The 22687-nt window shown below is 51.2% G+C and overlaps 2 protein-coding genes across 5 annotated transcripts in view; one reads left to right on the top strand and one right to left on the bottom strand.

Annotated features, from left to right (window-relative positions):
* echdc3 (enoyl CoA hydratase domain containing 3) overlaps positions 1 to 922 on the bottom strand; it is a 9459-nt gene extending 8537 nt beyond the window's left edge. Inside the window, exon 1 of the mRNA XM_078419473.1 lies at positions 913 to 922. The gene's annotated coding sequence lies outside the window, so the exon portion shown is untranslated. The remainder of the gene's footprint in view (positions 1 to 912) is intronic.
* Positions 923 to 1264: 342 nt separating this feature from the next.
* On the top strand, positions 1265 to 22026 carry rbm17 (RNA binding motif protein 17). Of its 4 annotated transcripts, none has more exons than XM_078419474.1 (12): positions 1265 to 1381; positions 2479 to 2619; positions 3649 to 3765; positions 5047 to 5213; positions 6928 to 7067; positions 8691 to 8747; positions 9236 to 9377; positions 12488 to 12639; positions 13762 to 13847; positions 14760 to 14858; positions 18120 to 18192; positions 20554 to 22026. In XM_078419474.1, the coding sequence occupies exons 2-12, from the start codon at positions 2497 to 2499 to the stop codon at positions 20655 to 20657; spliced, it is 1260 nt and encodes a 419-aa protein (XP_078275600.1). In that variant the 5' UTR covers positions 1265 to 1381; positions 2479 to 2496; the 3' UTR covers positions 20658 to 22026. The 4 variants fall into 4 exon arrangements, with proteins under 4 accessions (XP_078275600.1, XP_078275601.1, XP_078275602.1 ...); XM_078419475.1 differs by having other exon boundaries at positions 6928 to 7061; XM_078419476.1 differs by having other exon boundaries at positions 6958 to 7067.
* Positions 22027 to 22687: the final 661 nt, after the last annotated feature.

Consider the following 22687-nt stretch of genomic DNA (forward strand, 5'->3'; position numbering starts at 1 on the left):
GAGAGGGGGGGTGTGTGTGAGTGGGGGGGGAGTGAGAGGGGGGGTGTGTGTGAGTGGGGGGGAGTGAGAGGGGGGTGTGTGTGGAGTGGGGGTGTGTGTGAGAGGGGGGGTGTGTGTGAGTGGGGGGGGAGTGTGAGAGGGGGGGTGTGTGTGAGTGGGGGGGGGAGTGTGAGAGGGGGGGTGAGTGAGAGGGGGTGTGTGTGAGAGGGGGGGTGTGTGAGAGGGGGGGTGTGTGTGAGTGGGGGGTGTGTGAGAGGGGGGGTGTGTGTGAGTGGGGGGGTGTGTGAGTGGGGGGGGTGTGTGAGTGGGGGGGGGTGTGAGTGGGGGGGTGTGTGAGTGGGGGGGTGTGTGTGAGTGGGGGGGTGTGTGTGAGTGGGGGGGGGGTGTGAGTGGGGGTGTGTGTGAGTGGGGGGGTGTGTGTGAGTGGGGGGGGTGTGTGAGTGGGGGGGGTGTGAGTGGGGGGGTGTGTGTGAGTGGGGGGGTGTGTGAGTGGGGGGGAGTGTGAGAGGGGGGTGAGTGTGAGTGGGGGGGGAGTGTGAGAGGGGGGTGAGTGAGTCGGGGGGTGTGTGTGAGTGGGGGGGGAGTGAGAGGGGGGGTGTGTGTGAGTGGGGGGGTGTGTGAGAGGGGGGGTGAGTGAGAGGGGGGGGTGTGTGAGAGGGGGGGTGTGTGAGTGGGGGGGGGAGTGTGAGAGGGGGGGTGAGTGAGAGGGGGGGTGAGTGAGAGGGGGGGTGTGTGTGAGTGGGGGGGGAGTGTGAGAGGGGGGGTGAGTGAGAGGGGGGGTGTGTGTGAGTGGGGGGGGGTGTGTGTGAGTGGGGGGTGAGTGTGTGAGTGGGGGGTGTGAGTGAGTGGGGGGGTGAGTGAGAGGGGGGGAGTGAGAGGGGGGGTGTGTGAGAGGGGGGGGGCCGCGCTCACCTGACGCCGGCCCGCTGGCTGCGGACAGTCAGGGCGTCCCCGTCCCGCACTTGTCCTGTCCCCCGGCCAGGCGGCGGGCGGGGAGAGTGAGCGGTCCCAGGGCGCCGGCTGCCCGCAGGCACCACCATCTCCCCCTCCCCGCGGCGGCGGCCAGGCTGCACAACATGGCGGCGACGGCGGCCGGGACAGAGGGGGGGGGGGGGGGGGGGCAGGGGCAGCGCGTCACGTGGGGGGGCGGGGCTGGAGCTCCGGGGACATCACGTGATCAGGTGGCGCTCGGAGGGGTTTGAGGGGGTGCAGTGACGTCACTCGCGCGGGGGGAGGCGCGGTGACGTCACGCGTATGTGGAACCCCGGGCGTAACGTGCGCGCACCCGGCCGCCGTGTGACGTCAGACGCCGCGCTGGGAGCGAGCCCGGGAGCGGCGGATGGGACGGACACGCGGGGCCCGCACCCCGGCAACGGCAACGGTGAGGGTGAGGGGGCGAGGGTGACGGGTGAGGGAGGGGGTGACGGTGGTGAGCGGAGCTGGCGATGGCGACGGCGACAACGACAACGACGCCCACCGCGGGGCGGGGCGGGGCGAATACCGAAGGAGGCGGGAGGGGGGTTGTTGATGTCGCGCCCAACCTGCTGGGCCCGGGCATCCCCATCACTACCCCCCCCTCACTACCCCCCCCTCACTACCCCCCCTCACCACCCCCCCCATCACTACCCCCCCCCCCTCACTACCCCCCCCTCACTACCCCCCCTCACCACCCCCCCCATCACTACCCCCCCCCCTCACCACCCCCCCCTCACTACCCCCCCCCCTCACCACCCCCCCCCTCACTACCCCCCCTCACTACCCCCCCTCACCACCCCCCCATCACCACCCCCCCCCTCACTACCCCCCCCTCACTACCCCCCCCTCACTACCCCCCCCTCACTACCCCCCCCTCACCACCCCCCCCCTCACTACCCCCCCATCACTACCCCCCATCACTACCCCCCCTCACCACCCCCCCTCACTACCCCCCATCACTACCCCCCCTCACCACCCCCCCCTCACCACCCCCCCCTCACTACACCCCCCCTCACTACCCCCCCTCACTACACCCCTCCTCTACCCCCCTCATTACCCCCCTCACAACCCCCCCTCACTACTCCCCTCACTCCCCCCCTCACTGACCCCCTCACTACCCCCCTCCTCACTACCCCCCCCTCACTACCCCCCCTCCTCACTACCCCCCTCACTCCCCCCCCTCACTCCCCCTCCCTCACTACCCCCCTCACTACCCCCTAAACTCTCCTCCTCCCATCACTACCCCCATCCACTCTCCTCCCCCTCACAGGTCAATCCACTGGATGCTTTCAAGAGTTAGATAGAGCTCTTAAGGATAGCGGAGTCAGGGGGTATGGGGAGAAGGCAGGAACGGGGTACTGATTGAGAATGATCAGCCATGATCACAGTGTGTGGCGGTGGTGGTTCGAAGGGCCGAACGGCCTCCTCCTGCACCTATTGTCTTTTGTCTGTTATCGGGTTGTTGTCCAAACACTGGCGAAGCTCTGTGTTCGTTCACTCCAGCTTTGAAGGGAAGGCAGAATGTCGCTCTACGAGGACCTGGCTGTGGAGACAAGCGACTCAAAAACAGAGGGCTGGTCCAAGAACTTCAAACTCCTGCAGTCTCAGCTTCAGGTGAAGAAAGCCACCCTCACACAAGCAAAGGTAATACCTTCACCTGGGCTTTTTCTTTATAGACAAATCGCTGCCGGGATGCATATCACAGTCACACTCTTGGCTGCTTGCTGTGCGTCATTCTGCATTTCAACTTGTGTGACGATCATTGAGGATGTGGAATGATTGGCGCGTAAATGTTACTGGTGTACGGCATATCAGCCGTTGGATGATCAGCCATGATCATATTGAATGGTGGTGTAGGCTCGAAGGGCCGAATGGCCTACTCCTGCACCTATTTTCTGTTTCTATAATTTCCCAGGACTTGCACACTGCAAGGGCCAGGAAGCGAGCGGGCAAGATCATCTCTCACCCCTCTCACCCTGGACACAAACTCTTCGAAGCACTTCTCTCTGGAAGGCGACACAGCCAGACATAAAAACAGCTTTTTTTCCACGAGTAGTAGCTCTACTCGAAAACCAAAAACCTGTAGCCTCTTTTTGCTCTGGTTTATTTCATTCACATGTTTAAACCGTAATATTGTATTCTTAATGTTTTATACTTTATTCTTAATTGTTTACTGTATGTTCGTGTTGTTACTTGCGATCGGAGCACCAAGGCACATTTCTTGTATGTGTATATACTTGGCCAATAAACTTATTCAATTCAATTCAATTCGACTTGTTGCCATATCCTGGATAAGGAGTGATGGCACAGAAATGCTGGAGTAACAGCGGGTCAGGCAGCATCTCGGGAGAGAAGGAATAGGTGATGTTTCGGGTCGAGACCCTTCTTCAGACTGATCAAAGGGTGTCAAAGGTTATGGGGAAATGGAAAGAGAAAGGGGTTGAGAGGGAAAGATAGAGTAGGCGGAGTAGGCTCGATGGGCCGCATGGCCCAATTCTGCTTCTATCTATGTCTATAGAAATGCCACCTGTCAGTGTTCTTCAGTGGTGCTACCAGACCAGCTGATTTACTTCAGCATTATCTCTTTCTGCATCTTATTTCCTCTCTTGGTAATGAGACGATTTCATTTTGATCGAGCAGTAACGTGTGCACACTTTCCGCCTGTGTTTCTAGACGCAGCGTTCCAAGCAGAGTACGGTTTTGGCTCCGGTGATAGACCTGAAGCGTGCCACAGCTGGGGAGGAGCGGCAGATTGTTGACACGCCGCCTCACATCACCTCGAGCTTAAAGGTGACTATTCCAAATCCTCGTTCATTTTGGAAGTGTTTTCCTACTTGTGGAGGAAGAGTTCAAATGCAAGAGTTTGAATCCCTCCTACAGAAACAAGTGGATTTACATTCAGAGTGACGCAGTGGTAGAGTTGCTGCCTCACAACGCCACTGACCCAAGTTCCACCCTGCCTATGATTGTTGCCGTCGGGAATTTGTTTATTTTCCCCGGACGCTCTGGTTTCCTCCCACACTCAGAAGACTTACAGGTCAGGGCTTATGAGGCGAAGGCAGGAGAATGGAGCGAAGGCAGGAGAATGGGGGTTGAGAGGGAGAGATAGATCAGCCATGATTGAATGACGGAGTTGATCTGATGGGCCGAATGGCCTAATTCTGCTCCTCTCACATGACCTTATGAGGTTTGTAGGCAATTCGGCTTTGGTGAAAGTTGTAACTTGTCCCTGGTGTGTTGGATTGTGCTAGTGTACGGGGTGATCGCTGGTCGGCGGGCTGAAGGGCCTGTTACTGCACTCTAAACTCTAAAATGGATGGGGAATTAGAGGAAGTGCAGGAGTAAGCTAAAGATCTGACAATCCTTGGGATATTGTCCAGTGGGTACAGGAGCTACCATAAACACAAGGGATTCACTGCCATTGGCTAGTGACCACTGATTCTAGTCATTGGGTATCTGATCGTTGGTTCTTGGAACTGGAGTTTGTACATTCTCTCTGCGACCGCGTGGGTTTTCTCTGGGTGCTCCGGTTTCCTCCCTCGTCACTAAGACCTGTGGGGTTGTAGGCTAATTGGCTTCTCTAAATTATCCCCAGTACGTAGGGTAGACCTGGCGTTACGGGTGGTGGCTGGTTGGCAGGGACTCGGTGGGCCGAAGGGCCTGTTTCCGCGCTGTAACTCTAAACTAAAGGGGTTTGGGAGGGAAAAATAGATTGGCCGCAATCGAATGGCGGAGCAGAATGGATGGGCCGAATAGCCTAATTCTGCTTCAATGTCACGATTCCGCCCACCAGAACTTTATTCCGTTCAGAGGTAGACACAAATTGCTGGAGTAACCCAGCGGGTCAGGCAGCGTCTCTGGAGAGAATGTATGGGTAACGTTTCAGGTCAAAACCCGAAACGTCACCCATTCCTTCTCTCCCGAGATGCTGCCTGACCCGCTGAGTTACTCCAGCATTATGTGTCTACATTCGATTTATACCAGCATCTGCAGTATTCTTTCCTACACTTTATTCCGTTCATGCGGGAGTGACATTTAATGACCACGTCTGACGATGCTGTTCCTCCCAAGGACCCGGTGCCCAGTGGCTTCTCCACAGGTGAGGTGCTGATCCCTCTGGCCGACGAGTACGACCCCATGTACCCCAATGACTACGAGAAGGTTGTGAAACGCCAGCGTGAGGACAGGCAGAGACAGCGGGAGCTGGAGCGACAGAAAGAAATAGAAGAGAGAGAGAAGTAAGTAACGTGAGAACCATACCAACACAAGGAACTGCAGATGCTGGTTTAACAATACCGGGGACATGGGGCGGCGCAGAGGTAGAGACCCGGTTTCCATCCCGACTACGGGTGCTGTCTGTACGGAGTTTGTACGTTCTCCCCGTGACCTGCGTGGGTCTTCTCTGAGATCTTCGGTTTCCTCCCACACTCCAAAGGGTTTGTAGGTTAATTGGATTGGTATAAATTGTCCTCTGTGTGTAGGGTGGTGTTAATGTGGGGGGATCGCCGTTCGATGCGGACTCGGTGGGCTGAAAGGCCTGTTTCCTTGCTCTGTCTCTGAACAAAATTTGTGAGAAACTTGCATTTGGCTCAGAGGAATGACATTTTATTGGGTGGGGGAGAAAGACTTTTCAAAGCAGTCTAGAACATTTATCGGAGGTTCTGTCTGCAACATTAAAGTATGAGTAGTGCTGGAGTAACTCAGCGGGTCAGGCAGCATCTCTGGAGAACATGGATAGGTGACGTTTCACAGAGTGCTGGAGTAACTCAGCGGGTCAGGCAGCATCTTTGGAGAACATGGATAGGTGACGTTTCAGGTCAGGACCCTCTTCAGACTGATTGAAATCCAGGATGGGGGCAGGACAGGGCCTGGCAAGTGATAGGTGGATGTGCAGGGGCAACATGAGGGCCAACTTTTCCACAGACCTTCTCGACCCGAAAAGTCCCCCATTTCCTCTCTCCAGAGTTGCTACCTGACCCGCTGAGTTGCTCCAGCACATTGTGTCCATCATCTGCAGCTCTTCACCGTCCCCCTTGACGTCTGCCTTTCCAATGTGGCACGGTCTGTCCTCAACGAAGTCCTCACCTTCGGTCCCCTCTGCCCCCGCCTCACCGAGTTCCAGGTCTGCCAGATGGAGAGCTTTTCTTCCGTCGCCTCCGCCTCCATGCGTTTTTCTGTGGGAATTAGTCCTCGCCACCCAGTGATGACCCCTTTCCCCGTCTCCACCAGTCCCCCTCCTCTTGGACTCCCCCGGACAGCCTTCTACTCTCTTTAATTTATTTTAATTTCTAAGTTCTGGCGTGACATCAACCGTCTTAACGTTTGCACTCCCCTTACCTGCTCTACCTCTCCCCCTCTGCACATACAGCCCTCTGCTCACTCTGCAGCAACCACGACATTATCATCGAAACCTGTCGACAAGGGCAATCTGGCGTGCTGACCTCCACCGCAGTGAGGCCAGGAACCAGCTCTCGGACACCTCCTCCTCCTCCTTATCCTTGGACCATGACTGCACAGACCGGGGCCACAATCTCATAGACCATTTCTGATTTTGTCACATCCGGCTGTCTGCCCCCCACAGCATCCAACCTCATCGTTCCCCAGCCCCGCACGGCTCGGTTTTGCCATTAAAAAAAAGTCTGAAGAAGGGTCTCAACCCGAAACGTCCCTCTTCCTTCCCTCCAGAGATGCTGTCTGTCCCGCTGAGTTACTCCAGCTTTTTGTGTCTACCTTCGGTTTAAACCAGCATCTGCAGTTCCTTCCTACACGTCTGTAGTCCTATCCTGGGATAAGAAAGGTTTAGAGGGACATGGGCCAGACGGGACTAGCTTAGGGAGGGCGTCGCGGTTGGCATGAACGCGTTGGGCCGCTGGGTGTGTTTCCGCGCTGCATGTCTGTCTGTATGACTCTGTTGTTGGTGTCTTTTAAAAAACAGAAATATATGCTTTTCAGCGTACCATTTCTGTGTGTTGAACCATCCAGGCGAAGGAAGGAACGCCACGAGCAACCCAGCGGCTTCGCAAGAAGACCCGACCCAGAATCAGACGAAGATGATGAAGAGAGGGAGAAGGAAAGGCGGAAGAGAAGTCAGTGTTAGTTTAGTTTTGTTTTGTTTTAGAGATAGATGTTCCCCGGCTAGCGTTGCTTCGACCTGCGATATTTCGGCTGTGCGAACGGCAGCGACCCGCGGCGAGCCGCAGCTCGCTTCCCGCCATGTGATCAGGTGCATTCAATGCATCTTGACGTACGGTATTTTCGGTTTCCGATGGGTTTCTCGGAAGGTAACCCCGTCGTAGGTTGAGCAGCACCTGTACGGTGCGGAAACAGGCCCTTCGGCCCACCGAGTCCTGCGCCGACCGGCGATCCCCGCACACTAACACTATCCTACACACACTAGGGACAATTTACACTTACACCAAGCCAATTAACCTACAAACCTGCACGTCTTTGGAGTGTGGGAGGAAACCGAAGATCTCGGAGAAAACCCACGCAGGTCACGGGGAGAACGTACAAACAGACAGCACCCGTAGTCAGGATGTAACCCGGGTCTCCGGCAAGCGCTGTTGGACAGCAACTCTACCGCTGCGCCACCGCGCCGCCCTTGATTGTTGTTGTCACTGCTGGTGAGAGGGCAAAGTTCAAAGACGTGCGGGGCGGGTCTTTTATACAGAGGGTGGTGGTGGAGGCAGCGGCATTTAAGATGTATTCAAGTGAGTTAGATTTAGCTCTTATGACCAACAGAATCAAGGGATACGGGGAGAAGGCAGGAACGGGATACTGATTTTGGATGATCGGCCATGATCACATTGAATGGCAGTGCTGGCTCTAAGGGCCGAATGGCCTAGTCCTGCACCTATTGTCTATGTTTCCAAGAAGCTTTTAGATAGAATCATGGGTGTGTGCAGGGAATGGAGGGACATTGATCATGTGCAGCGAGGTAAGAGTTGGTCTTGCTATCATGTTTGCTGCTGACATTCTAGGAAGGTCTGAAAAGTGTCCTTGAAGAAATTCTACATCCCACCAACTCCAACTTGCGTGTTCTGAAGGGGCTGTTCCTGTGTCGCACTGTTCAATGTTTTGGTTCAGAGATACAGCGTGGAAACAGGCCCTTCAGCCCACCGAGTCCACACTGACCATCGACCACCCGTTCACACTCGTTCCATGTTATTCCACATTCTCATCCGTTCCCCATGCAGCAAGTGCAGTTTACAGAGGGCCACCCAACCTACAATCCCACACCACTTTGGGATGTGGGAGGAAACCGGAGCACCCGGAGGAGCAGTGGCTCCACTGTCGAGTTGCTGCCTTACAGCGCCAGAGACCCGGGTGCTCTCTGTACAGAGTTTGTAAGTTTGCCCTGTGATCACGTGGGTTTTCTCCTGGTTCTCCGGTTTCCTCCCACAATCCAAAACGTTCATAGGTTAATTGGCTTTGGAAAAGAAATTGTGAATAGTCCCTAGTGCGTGGCATAGTGTTAGTGCAAGGGCGATCCCTGGTCGGCGAAGGGCCTGTTTGTCTGCTGTGTGTCCAAAATGAAGTCTAAACAAAAGCCAAGCTGGTCACGGGGAGAACGAGCAAGCTCCACACCCAAGGCCGGGATCGAACCCAGGCCTCTGGTGCCATGGGGCAGTGATTCTACCCGCTGCGCCACTGTTGCCGCTGTTGTGCGACGCTGAGTTTAACTTGCATTGTAGTCATTTTGTTTTGTGTTTTAGGTATGGGAGGAGCCGCCATTGCCCCGCCTTCATCACTCGTTGAAAAGGACAAAGAACGTACGTAGAATGAATAACGTCCAATACCCAAACTGGCTTTTGCATAAAACGTGTAGGAAGCAAGCTGGTTTAAACCGGACACAGACACAAATCTCCTTCCGAAAAGAACGTCCTTTAATTCTGAGTTAAACTAAGTGCTTCTTCGATAGACACAAAGTGCTAGAGTAACTCAGCAGGACAGGGCAGCATCTCTGAAAAGAAGGAATGGGTGACGTTTCGGGTCGAGACCCTTCTTCGGCCAGACGCGAGAAGGGGAAAACAGAACCTGTGGCTTGGTGGTTGAAGGTACAGAGATGGAACCTTGAGGAGGGTCTGAAGTAGGGTCTCAACCCGAAACCTCACCTATTCCTTCTCTCCACAGATGTTGCCTGACCCGCTGAGCGACTCCAGCACGTTGTGCCTTAAATTCCCAGGGAAAGTCGGAGGGAGGGTGCACTGATCCGTGACATTTGATGCTAATTTGCACTTGGTGTTGTTTTGTTTTTAAGTCATTCCAACGTTTCAGTACGAGGAGGATTCCCGGTCTCGGAATACCCCCGTCAAAGCTGCCATCCCCCCACCTGTGTACGAAGAGCCGGAGAGACCGCGCTCACCCCCTGGCCCCACCAACTCATTCATCGCTAACATGGGGTAGGCAAACAACACGACCACAACACACACTTTGTCAAATGCTGTGTCTAATTTATCCCCTTTATTTATAGCATATTGTAGATAAATGTGAGGTTATCCACTTTGGCGGCAAGAACAAGGAGGCAGATTATTATCTCAATACAATACAATACAATATATCTTTATTGTCATTGTACAGTGGTACAACGAAATTGGGAATGCGCTAATTTAATTAGCTAGTCAGTATTAGTTTAAACAACCCAATGAAACAAATTGTAACAGTTTTAAAACAGAATAAAGTGCAAGTAGGTCTGTGCCGGTTCACTGTGCGATGTGACCATCCGGCTCAGCAGGACCGGTTCATAGCAGTTATGGCCCTGGGGATGAAGCTGTTCCTGAGTCTGGAGGTGTGGGCGTAGAAGGCCTTGTATCGTCTGCCCGATGGAAGGAGTTCGAATAGACTGTTGCAGGGGTGTGAAGAGTCTTTGTGGATGCTGGTGGCTTTTCTGAGGCATCGTGTGTTGTAGATGCCCTCCAAGGCTGGTGGCTGTGTTCCGATAGTCCTCTGAGCTCTCTGGACTACTCGTTGAAGAGCTTTCTTCTCTGCCTCCGTGCAGCTGAGGTACCACACAGGGATGCCATGTGTTAGGATGCTCTCTATGGTACAGCGTTAGAATGTCATCAGCAGCTGTTGGGGTAGACAGACTTCTTCAATGTTCTTAGGTAGAACAGTCGTTGCTGTGCCTTCTTGACCAGCGCAGCAGTTTTATTTGACCATGTTATGTCCTCCGAAATGTGAGTGCCCATAAACTTGAAGCTGGACATTCTCTCCACACTGTCCCCGTTGATAAAGATCGGGGCGTATTCCCCGTTGTGTGACCTACGGAAGTTGATGATCAGCTCCTTGGTCTTGGTGGTATTTAGGGACAGGTTGTTATAGTAGTCAGATGTCAATGGTGTCAGATTAGGAAAAAGGGAAGTGCAACGAGACCTGGGTGTCCTTGTACACCAGTCACTGAAAGTAAACATGCAGGTACAGCAGGCAGTGAAGAAAGCTAATGGCATGTTGGACTTCATAACAAGGGGATTTGAGTCTTGGAGTAAAGAGGTCCTTCTGCAGTTGGACAGGGCCCTGGTGAGGTCACATCTGTGCAGTTTTGGTCTCCTAATTTGAGGAAGGACATCCTTGCTATTGAGGCAGTGCAGCGTAGGTTCACGATGTTAATCCCCGGGATGGCGGGACTGTCCTATGAGGAATGATTGGAAAGACTGGGCTTGTATTCACTGGAATTTAGAAGGATGAGAGGGGATCTTATAGAGACGTATAAAATTATAAAAGGACTGGACAAGCTAGATGCAGTAAAAATGTTCCCAATGTTGGGGGCGTCCAGAACCAGGGGCCACACAGTCTAAGAATAAAGGGGAGGCCATTTAAAACTGAGATGAGAAAAAACTTTTTCACCCAGAGAGTTGTGAATTTGTGGAATTCTGTGCCACAGAAAGCAGTGGAGGCCAATTCACTGAATTTGAAAGAGAGTTAGATAGAGCTCTAGGGGCTAGCGGAATCAAGGGATATGGGGACAAGGCAGGCGCGGGTTACTGATTGTGGATGATCAGCCATGATCACAATGAATGGTGGTGGCTCGAAGGGCCAAATGGCCTCCTCCTGCTCATATTTTCTATGTTTCAAATTGATTTTTGAAGAACGCTGCTTCATGTTGTTTTGTGTGGTCTTTAGACTTCAAAGATTTGGCACGGAAATAGGCCCTTCGGCCCACCGAGTCCGCACCGACCAACAGCCCATACACTAACACTATCCTACACACACTAGGGACAATTTACAATCTTTTACCCAAGCCAATTAACCGACAAACCTGCACGCCTTTGGAGTGTGGGAGGAAACTGGAGCACCCGGAGGAAACCCACGCAGGTCACAGGGAGAACGTGCAAACTACGTACAGACAGCGCCCGTAGTCAGGGTCTCTGGCGCTGTATGGCAGCAACTCTACCGCTGCGCCAACGTGCCATCCTTTTACTCTGTCACATTATCAGAGAGGGGAGAGAGTGAATGATGTTGATACTCTGTGACGATGATACTTTATGATCACATGTACCTAGGGACAGTTAAATTCTTTATTTTGCAAACAATCCAGTAAAAACTTACACTAAAAATGAGCACAATCATAGATAAGTTCAAAAGTGCAACAATTGTGGTGTAATGTGTAGGAAGAAAACTGCAGATGCTGATTAAAAGGTAGATACATAATGCTGGAGTAACTCAGCGGGTCAGGCAGCATCTCTGGATAGATGACGTCTCTGGTCAGAACCCTCTTCAAAAACTGACTGTAATTCAGGAAAGGGAGCTGGAAGGGAGATGGGGGCGAGGCAGGGCCTGCGAAGTGATAGGTGGATGTATAGGGGCAACATGAGGGGCAACTTTTCCACAGACTTTTTTGATCCGAAACATTTGGGTGGGACCCTGCTTCGGACTGATTTGAAGAGTGCCGATCTGAAATGCCGTCCATTTTCCTCCACAGAGACCGTAGAAGGGTCTCGACCCGTAACGTCAGCCATTCCTTCTCTCCACAGATGCTGCCTGACCCGCTGAGTTACTCCAGCACTCTGTGTCTCTCTCCACAGATGTTGCCTGACCTGCTGAGTTCTTCCAGCACTTTGTCTTTGTTGGCTATTGTAATTGGGGCTAGGGAGTAGATCATAATACAACGGATCCTAGTATCTGCAGATATTTCAGATATACGCTTTACGGTTCTTTGTGACTCCAGCACTTTATTTTTGTACAAGCAATTGCGACTGTTTATTGATAACCTCAACCATGAGGGGGCAGCACTGGTCTGAAAAATCTAATTACAACCAAACCAATTGTCCTATCCATGTTCTCCAGAGTTGCTGCCTGACCCGCTGAGTTACTCCAGCACTCTGTGAAACGTCACCTATCCATGTTCTCCAGAGATGCTGCCTGACCCGCTGAGTTACTCCAGCACTCTGTGTAACGTCACCTATCCATGTTCTCCACAGATGCTGCCTGACCCGCTGAGTTACTCCAGCATTTTGTCTTTTTTGGCTATTGTAGTTGGTGTGTCTTTAATTTTTTTGTTTTCTTTTTTGACCAGCGGCACGGTGGCACACAAAATCATGCAGAAGTACGGCTTCCGTGAGGGGCAAGGCTTGGGCAAACACGAGCAGGGGCTGAGTACAGCTCTGTCAGTGGAGAAGACCAGCAAACGAGGGGGAAAGATCATCGTCGGTGACAGCACAGAGAAAGGTACTTGCTCACCTGAGCCTGCTGCACTCTGCCACATCTTGTTTACATAGAAACATAGAAAATAGGTGCTGGAGGAGGCCATTTGGTCCTTCGATCCAGCACCGATCCAGCAGCGTCACGGCTGATCGTCCACAATCAGTACCCCGTGCCTGCCTTCTCCCCATATCCCTTGATTCCGCTAGCCCCTAGAGCTCTATCTAACTCTCTTTTAAATTCATCCAGTGAATTGACCTCCACTGCCCTCTGTGGCAGAGAATTCCACAAATTCACAACTCCACAAATGGCCAACCCCTTAATCTTAAACTGTGGCCCCTGGTTCTGAACTCCCCCAACATTGGGACCATTTTTCCTGCATCTAGCTTGTCCAGTCCTTTTATAATTTTATATGTTTTTATAAGATGCAATTAAAAGAAACTAATATATTGAACTGCATGCAACCACATTTGTGGTTCAATGTCACAATCATTACAGCACAGGAACTGGCCCTTCAACCCAACGCTTCCACGCCAACCAACATGTCGCATCTACACTATTCCCACCTACCGAATGGGGTTTAAAAATATCTGGAGCTCTGTTTTATAGGTAATAGGTTTGATAGACAATAGGCAATAGGTGCAGGAGGAGGCCATTCAGCCCTTTGAGCCAGCACCACCATTCAATGTGATCATGGCTGCTCGTCCACAATCAGTACCCCGTTCCTGCCTTCTCCCCATACCCCCTGACTCTGCTATCTTTAAGAGCTCTATCTAATTCTCTCTTGAAAGCATCCAGAGATTCGGCCTCCACGGCCTTCTGAGGCAGAGAATTCCACAGATTCACAACTCTCTGGGGAAATGTTTTTCCTCATCTCTGTTCTAAATGGCCTACCCCTTAATCTTGTGATTTCTACATGGTGAAACCAAAATGTGTAAAAAAGTCCTTTAGTAAAATCTGACAATGTGCACTTTAATCACATGTGATTTTTTTTCTATTACAGCATCTCAAATTGTGGAGTACGGAAGCAAATAAGTAAATGATTGGTCTTTGCCCCAAACATTATGGAGGGCGCTGTCTGAACATGAATGGGGAGTGATGCTGTAAACGGATACTTGAATCTTTGTGATGTCTTTGCTTTATTAACAGTGGAATTGCCTGCTGCTTCCAAGAAATCAGAAGCAAACCCGCTGACAGAGATCCTGAAGAATCCCACGAAAGTGGTTCTACTGCGGGTAAGGAATAAAAACATGGGAGACACAAAGAACTGCAGATGTTGGTTTACAGAAAAGGACACAACATGTTGGAGTAACTCAGTGGGCCAGGCAGCGTCACTGGGGGAGAACACGTACGCGTGATGTTTCAGGTCGAGACCCTTCTTCAGACTGGGAGGAGATGTAATCGGGCATCGCAGTGCTGGGCTACTATACGGTTGAAAGCTGAATTTAGAAATCTCAACTCATCTTAGTGACATGAATAACACAAGATCATTAGATATTAGGCCATTCGGCCCATCAATCCTGCTCCAATGTTTGCTCATGGCTGAACTATTTTTTTCCCTCTCAGCTCCATTCTCCTGCCTTCTCCCCGTAACCTTGGACATCAGTACTAATTAAGACCCTGTCACTCTTTGCTTTAAAAATATCCGAGCGACCAGCGACAATGAATTCCACAGATTCACCGCCCTCTGGCGAAAGAAATTCCTCCTCGCGTTCCACCCTTGGCTCTCACTACTTTTAACGTTGTTGAACTAACCCTTCACATCCATTTACCTCATTGGGTCATAGAGTGATACAGCATGGAAACAGGTCCTTCGGCCCAACCTGGCCACACCAACCAACATGTCCCATCTACACCTGCCTGCGTTTGGTCAATATCTCACCAAAACCTGTCCTATCCATGTACCTGTCTAACTGTTTCTTAAACGTTGGGATAATCCCAGCCTCAACTGCTTCCACTGGCAGCTTGTTCCATACACCCACCACCCTCTGTGTGAAAAAGTTACCCCTCGGATTCCTACGAAATCTTTTCCACTTCACCTTAAACCTGCGTCCCCTGGTCCTCGATTCCCCAACTCTGGGCTAGAGACTGTGCGTCTACCCGATCTATTCCGCTCGTTTATTTATTTTTTGTTCCTTTATTCGTAGAACATGGTTGGCTCGGGAGAGGTCGATGATGACCTGGAAGGTGAGACGAAGGAGGAGTGTGAAAAGTACGGCAAAGTGACCAAGTGTGTCATATTCGAGGTAGGAACAGTGGCGCCTGCTTTAAATTGTTGGCTTGGGCTCTGCTTGAAGTGCTTTGGGGTTCTCCTTCTTCTGTCGTACGTCTTTTAGACCCGCAGCTCCGTTGAGACGAGCCGGGCCAACGTGTCATCATCCAGGTCAATCAGACCTCGTTCGCCATTCGGTGGCCGGTATTTGGGGCAACTGGTGACTGTGTGCGGACAAAGACAGCCTCTAGGCGGCCTCCCCCACGAGTAGCTCATAAGCCCTGAAAGCGAAACTAATGCCTTTGCCTCGTCTGCAGACCGCAAAACGCCATGCCTCCCCAGGCCAGGCGGCACCGTCAGAAGCCGCCAACTATCGAGGTTTAGCGCTACTGCAGCTCAACGTTGAAGGCCTTACCACCGCTAAGCTCAACGTCATCGGACAGCTTTGGGGTGTCGCCCTCTATCTCCTCTTTACTTCAGAGTAACTGTGGCAGAAATAGTTGTTCCAGACGGCAAGAGCAAGGAACTGCGGGTAAAATGTATAGGAAGGATCTGCAGATGCTGGTTTAGCCAAAATGCTGGAGTAATAACTCAGCGGGTCAGGCAGCATCTTTGGAGAAAAGGAATAGATGATGTTTCGGGTCAGAACCCTTCTTCAGACTGAAATTAGATAGAAGGTAGACACAAAATGCTGGAGTAACTCAACGGGTCAGGCAGCATCTCGGGAGAGAAGGAATGGGTGACGTGTCAGATCGAATCCATGTTCTCCAGAGATGCTGCCTGACCCGCTGAGTTACTCCAGCACTCTGTGAAATGTCACCTATCCATGTTCTCCAGAGATGCTGCCTGACCCGCTGAGTTACTCCAGCACTCTGTGAAACGTCACCTATCCATGTTCTCCAGAGATTTAGAGATACAGCGTGGAAACAAGCCCTTCGGCCCACCGAGTCCGCGCCGCCAAGCGATCCCCGCACATTAACACACACTAGGGACAATTTTTACATTTTACCCAGTCAATTAACCTACAAACCTGTACGTCTTTGGAGTGTGGGAGGACACCGAAGATCTCAGAGAAAACCCACGCAGGTCACGGGGAGAACGTACAAACTCCGTACAGACGGCGCCCGTAGTCAGGGTCGAACCTGAGTCTCAGGCGCTGCATTCGCTGTAAGGCAGCAACTCTACCGCTGCGCCACCGTGCCGCATGACTCGGTGAGTTACTCCAGCACTCTGTGAAACGTCACCTATCCATGTTCTCCACAGATGCTGCCTGACCCGCTGAGTTACTCCAGCACTTTGTGTCCATTTCAAAATTAGTAACTATTTTCAGGGCCCAACTTCAGAAAGGCAGAAATGTTAGCAATGCTTCTCGATTTCCTTTTCAGGTCAGGTATCACAAAATGCTAGAGTAACTCAGCGGGACAATAGACAATAGTTTATAGGTGCAGGAGTAGGCCCTTCGAGCCAGCACCACCATTCAATGTGATCATGGCTGATCATTCTCAATCAGTACCCTGTTCCTGCCTTCTCCCCATACCCCCTGACTCCGCTATCCTTAAGAGCTCTATCTAGCTCTCTTTCGAATATTCAGAGCATTGGCCTCCACTGCCTTCTGAGGCAGAGAATTCCCCAGATTTACAACTCTCTGACTGAAAAGGTTTTTCCTCATCTCCGTTGCAAATGGCATACCCCTTATTCTTAAACTGTGGCCCCTGGTTCTGGACTCCCCCAACATTGGGAACATGTTTCCTGCCTCTAACGTGCCCAACCCCTTAATAATCTTGTATGTTTCGATAAGATCCCCTCTCATCCTTCTAAATTGCAGTGTATACAAGCCTAGTCGCTCGGGTCTTGCAACATGTGACAGTCCCGCCATTCCGGGAATTAACCTACGCTGCACGCCCTCAATAGCAAGAATATCCTTCCTCAAATTTGGAGACCAAAACTGCACACAGTACTCCAGGTGCGGTCTCACTAGGGCCCTGTACAATAGACAATAGACAATAGGTGCAGGAGTAGGCCATTCAGCCCTTCGAGCCAGCACCGCCATTCAATGCGATCATGGCTGATCACTCTCAATCAGTACCCCGTTCCTGCCTTCTCCCCATACCCCCTCACTCCGCTATCCTTAAGAGCTCTATCCAGCTCTCTCTTGAAAGCATCCAACGAACTGGCCTCCACTGTCTTCTGAGGCAGAGAATTCCACACCTTCACCACTCTCTGACATCTGACCTCTGCTCAGGCAGCATCTCTGGAGAGAAGGAATGGTCAGATCACTTGAAAGCACAGCACTGCTTGCCTTCATTTGCTGCTGCTGTTTCCATGAGGAAGCCTGTCCTGACACGTCCGTGACTTCGTCAACACAACCGGGAGGTGGCTGCTTTTCCAGAATCAGCCCCTGGTTACAGCTGCCTGTTTACCTAGACAGCACAGCTGCAGTTTAACATTTGATCAGCGTTTGTCGGCACTGTGCCAGTACTCGCTGGAGTTTAGAAGAATGAGGGTGGACCTCATTGAAACTTACCGTACAGTGAGCGGCCTGGATAGCGTGGATGTGGAGAGGATGTTTCCACTTGTGGAAGAGTCTCGGACTAGAGGTCACAGCCTCAGAATTAAAGGACGTTCTTTTAGGAAGGATATGAGGAGACATTTCTTTTGTCAGAGTGCGGTGAATCTGTGGAATTCTTTGCCGCAGAAGGCTGTGGAGGCCAAGTCAGTGGATATTTTTAAGGCAGAGATAGATAGATTCTTGATTACTACAAGTGTCGGGTTATGGGGAGAAGGCAGGAGAATGGGGTTAGGAGGGAGAGATAGATCAGCCGTGATTGAAGGGCAGAGTAGACCATGGCAGCACCGGCATTCACTGTGATCATGGCTGATCATCCAAAATCAGTACCCCGTTCCTGCTTTCTACCCATATCCCTTGATACCATTAGCCCTAAGAGCTATATCTTGAATGCATCCAGTGGCCTCCAGTGCCTTCTGTGGCAGAGAATTCCACAGATTCACAACTCTCTGGGTAAAGAGGTTTTTCCTCATCTCAGTCCTAAATGGCCGACCCCTTATTCTTAAACTGTGACCCCTGTTTGTGTTCAGCATTGTGGGCGCTGGTTCCAGTCCTGTATGGTTGCACACCGGTGGTTTCTTTGTTTTGCCAGATCAGTGCCATTGTTCTCTGTCCGGCCTTGTTACTTGACCCTGCCCTGCGTTCGGCTTTTCCAAAGGCGTTCAGCTTCCTTAGCTTTTCATGTCTCTCTCTCTCCCTCTCCCTCCCTCTCTCTCCGTACTTCTGCAGATTCCTGGGTCACCTGACGATGAAGCCGTGCGGATATTTATAGAGTTTGAGCGGGTCGAGTCTGCAATCAAAGGTAACAGTCTGCAAATTTAGAAACTAACCGCGTTGAAAATACAGCACCAAAACAGGCCCTTCGGCCCACCGAGTCCACGCCGACCATCGATCACACTACTTCTATGTTATCCCACTTTGGCATCTGTTCCCTGCATGGCACGGTGGCGCAGCGATAGAGTTGCCGCCTTACAGCAAATGCAGCGCCGGAGACCCGGGTTCCATCCCGACTACGGGCGCTGTCTGTACGGAGTTTGAACGTTCTCCCTGTGACCTGCGTGGGTTTTCTCCGAGATCTTCGGTTTCCTCCCACGCTCCAAAGACTTGCAGGTTCCGAAGGTCTGAAGAAGGGTCTCGACCTAAAATGTCACCCATTCCTTCCCTCTCGAGATGCTGCCTGTCCCGCTGAGTTACTCCAGCATTTTGTGTCCACCAGTTATTTTTCTTTCATCAGTTTAGATAAAAATGGGTTTTGGTATAATATGGTTGTTTTTTTCCATCCTTATATGGGGTAGATTTATCCCGCTGTGCATATGACTCACACAGTCCGTGACGTTTGCATGCTGGACATTGTACAAAGGATGTTTATGTATTTCCTTTTATCTTTGATATCTCCAATCAACTGCAGCACATTGTTTAATATTCTTAGTGAGACAGATTCCAAACATTTAATAGTGTACATATTTGTACTGAGGGAGCTCTTTACAAGCTGTTCCCTGGGTAATGAACATATCAGTTTGCAGATGCCATTAATCAATTCTGTTGTACAATACACAAAAATCACTCTGTGTAGCCCCACTTCCACGTTGTGGCAATGAATGGGATCAAAAGCAGATAAGACTGATAGAACGGACAATTACTGAAAGTGGAGATATAGCCTTTTTAGACTTTAAAGACACAGCTTGGAAAAAGGCCCTTTGGCCCACAGAGTCCGTGCTGACCAGTGATTGCCCCGTACACTAGCACTATCCTACACACACTGGGGACAATTTACAATTTTACAAAACTAACTTACAAACCTGTACGACTTTGGAGTGTGGGGGGAAGCCGGAGCACCCGGAGAAACCCCATGGGGAGAACGTACAAACTCCGGGCAGACTGCACCCGTAGTCAGGATGGAACCCAGGTCTCTGGCACTGTGAGGCAACAACTCTATCGCTGTTCCACTGTGCCACCCCAGAGAGAGAGAGAGAGAGAGAGAGAGAGAGAGAGAGAGAGAGAGAGAGAGAGGGGAAACTAGTTCTGCTGTTTCAAGGAGCAAACATATGTACATGCATTGGACCTCACCAGGTCTGATCACCCAGCGGTGGGCCGTGGGCCTGCCTCGACTGAGGGGGTCTTGTGATAAAAGGCCGAAACACCCAGTGACGTTGGGGTACACAACTGAAGATGTGTCTGAATGGTAGCAACATCACCTAGTGGTCACATCCAAGAACAACACCAGTCAATTGTAGTGCAAACCTTAGGGATTGTAACATCCAGTCCTCCTAATCAAATCTGGGTTTAGTGCAGAGATACAGGGCCTTCAACCCACCCAATCCATGCCACCCATCCATCACCCGTTCACGCTAGTTCCGTGTAATTCCAATGTCTCATCCACTCCCTACAGACTAGGGGAAATAATCATAGCGGCCAATTAACCTACAGACACACACGTCTTTGGGATGTGGGAGGAAATTAGTTGGGTGACGTATTAAGAGCGTTACGGAGATCTCTCCAGTTCTGGTTAATCGTTACCTCGGCTAGGAAACCCACGCGGGCACGGGGAGAAAGTGCAATCTCCGCATACACGCGCACACACACACACACACACAGCACCCGAGGTCGGGATTGAACCCGGGTCTCTGGCGCTGTGATGCAGCAGCTCTACCCGCTGCACCTCTGTGCCATTCATAATATTACGGGGGCTTGTTGTTTGTAAGGGTGTCCGGAAGTCGGGTGCTTGTAACCTGGGCTTAAAAACATTTCCGCTCTGCATTTATCACATGCATAGTACTCACATCCCGTGTAATGTGAATATTTGAAACAGTCGTCACGATGGCTCAGCGGTAGAGTTGCTGCTGTGAATGTGTGACACAGAGTCACCAATAAATTAGTCTAATATGGGTCCTTGTAACTAAAGTTCAATGCATGATGAACTCCATTTACTGGTATCAGGTGTTTGGAGTTCGGATGTCAGGGGTTATGGGGAGAAGGCAAGGGAATGGGGTTGAGAGGGAAAGGCATATCGGCCACGATTGAATGGTGGAGTAGACTTAATGGGCCGAATGGCCTAATTCTGCTCCTAGAACTAAGGAACTTCCACTGTTAATAGTCTTACTGTAAAACTGGTTGATTTAAAAATCTGCCCACACAATGGCAAACTTTGCTGTCTTTATTACAGCTGTGGTGGACCTGAACACGAGATATTTCGGGGGCAGAGTGGTGAAGGCTTGTTTCTACAACCTGGACAAATTCCGCCAGTTGGACCTAGGGGACCTCTTCTGAAAGTGCCGGCCCTTTGGCCTTCTGTGAATGGAGTCAGCACCCCTCGGGCATAAAGGCATAGGAGGAGAATCATTATCGATTCTTACAATGGCAACAGCCATCCTAAGTTGCACCTACAAGGAACTACAGATGGGGGGGGATCTTACCTAGAACACAGTGCTGGAGTAACTCAGTGGGCCGGGCAACATCTCTGGAACCTGGGCCCTTCATCAGATGGCTTAAACAAACCTCCCCCCTCACCTGCCTCCACCTATCACTTGTGTAGGAAGGAACTGCAGATGCTGGTTTACACCAAAGACAGACAGAAATGCTGGAGTAACTTAGCGGATCAGGCAGCACCTCTGGAGAAAAGGAATGGGTGACGTTTTGGATCGAGCCCTGTCTTCAGACGCAAGATTAAGAAGGGTCGCGACCCGAAACGTCACCTTATCTTCTCTAGAGATGCTGCCTGACCCGCTGAGTTACTCCAGCTTTTTGTGTCTATCTTCCACATATCACTTACCTGCCCTCATCTCCATCCCAGAGGTCTCCTCCACCACTACGGAAGACATGGAAAGATGACGTACCTGGTTGGGACACTTCATCAGATGGTTTAATCATGATCTCCCTTCACCTATATCCACCTATCACTTGCCAGACTTTATCACCTCTCTTCCAGCTTTCTCCCCCCCCACTGCAATCGGTCCGAAGGGTTCTGATTCAAAACGTCCTCCAGAGATGCTGCCTAACCCGCTGAGTTACTCCAGCACTCTGTGAAACGTCACCTATCCATGTTCTCCACAGATGCTGCCTGACCCACTGAGTTACTCCAGCACTCTGTGAAACGTCACCTATCCATGTTCACCACAGATGCTGCCTGACCCACTGAGTTACTCCAGCACTCTGTGAAACGTCACCTATCCATGTTCTCCACAGATGCTGCCTGACCCGCTGAGTTACTCCAGCACTCTGTGTTCTCCTTAGTCGTAGCCGTTATTATCGTTCTGCTCGCGTTCAGTTTCCGCCTGAAACGCTCTTCCATCGCCTGCCTCTGCGATTTGGTTCAGCCACGAATTGCGCTTAAAGTCAGTGGTTTGGGGCAGAGTTGCACTAACTTTGTTCTTTTTTGTTGCTGGGTAGACACTCTACAGCATCACCATCCTAATTAATTTTGGCGGCATAAGGCCACGTTGGATTTCTCCTAAAGTTCTCTGGCTAGGGAGGTAACACGATCAGTCGAAGAGTTAGATTGTTGAGTCGTGGCTTTTGATCCTCTTTCTTGTCAAAGGGATGGGTTCTTGCTGTGGATTATTCAGTGGCTCTTTCTGTCATTAATATTTGTGTCAGAACCTGTTTAAATAAAAAAAACACATTTACCCAGTGTTCTGCAAACCAATTTGATTGTGAATTTTAACTAAACTATTAGTCAGATGCGCTACAGTTTCTAAAAAAAGGTGTAGGAAAAGAACTGCAGATGCTGGTTTAAATCGAAGGTAGACAAAATGCTGGAGTAACTCAGCGGGTCAGGCAGCATCTCAGGAGAGGCGGAATGGGTGACGTTTTGGGTCGAGACCCTTCTTCAGCCTGAAGAAGGGTCTCGACCCGAAACGTCACCCATTCCTTCTCTCCTGAGATGCTGCCTGACCCGCTGAGTTACTCCAGCATTTTGTGAATAAATACCTTCTTCAGACTGATGTCAGGGGAGGGGGCGGGAACTTTGTCCCTGAATTCAGTCTGAAGAAGGTTCTCGACCCGAAACGTCACCCATTCCTTCTCTCCAGAGATGCTGCCTGACCCGCTGAGTTACTCCGGCATTTTGTGTCTACCTTCTAAATAAAGGTATTAGGAATTGGCAAATTTCTAATTTCCCGTTCTGATTCGAATTGGCAAACAGCTGGGGGAAACTGGAAGAAAGGAAGGGCCAGGACATGTCGGGGTCAACAACAGATGACCTCAGGCAGGGTGGGTCCCTGCCATTGTTGGCTAGTGATGGAGTAATCAATCCCCAGAGGAATACATCGTTGTGGAGTGTGGAACTGGTTCATCGACTC

This window comes from Rhinoraja longicauda, chromosome 23 (assembly GCF_053455715.1).
Source record: "Rhinoraja longicauda isolate Sanriku21f chromosome 23, sRhiLon1.1, whole genome shotgun sequence".
Classification (NCBI taxonomy): Eukaryota; Metazoa; Chordata; class Chondrichthyes; order Rajiformes; family Arhynchobatidae; genus Rhinoraja; species Rhinoraja longicauda.

What these genes read in the sequence shown, in the direction of transcription:
- rbm17 (XM_078419474.1), top strand. Translation starts at nt 2,497, where the DNA reads ATGTCGCTCTACGAGGACCTGGCTGTGGAGACAAGCGACTCAAAAACA. An exon ending in CGTTGAAAAGGACAAAGAAC is followed by an intron (nt 8,748 to 9,235) that starts GTACGTAGAATG and finishes TTTGTTTTTAAG; the next exon opens with TCATTCCAACGTTTCAGTAC. An exon ending in GGTCGAGTCTGCAATCAAAG is followed by an intron (nt 18,193 to 20,553) that starts GTAACAGTCTGC and finishes TCTTTATTACAG; the next exon opens with CTGTGGTGGACCTGAACACG.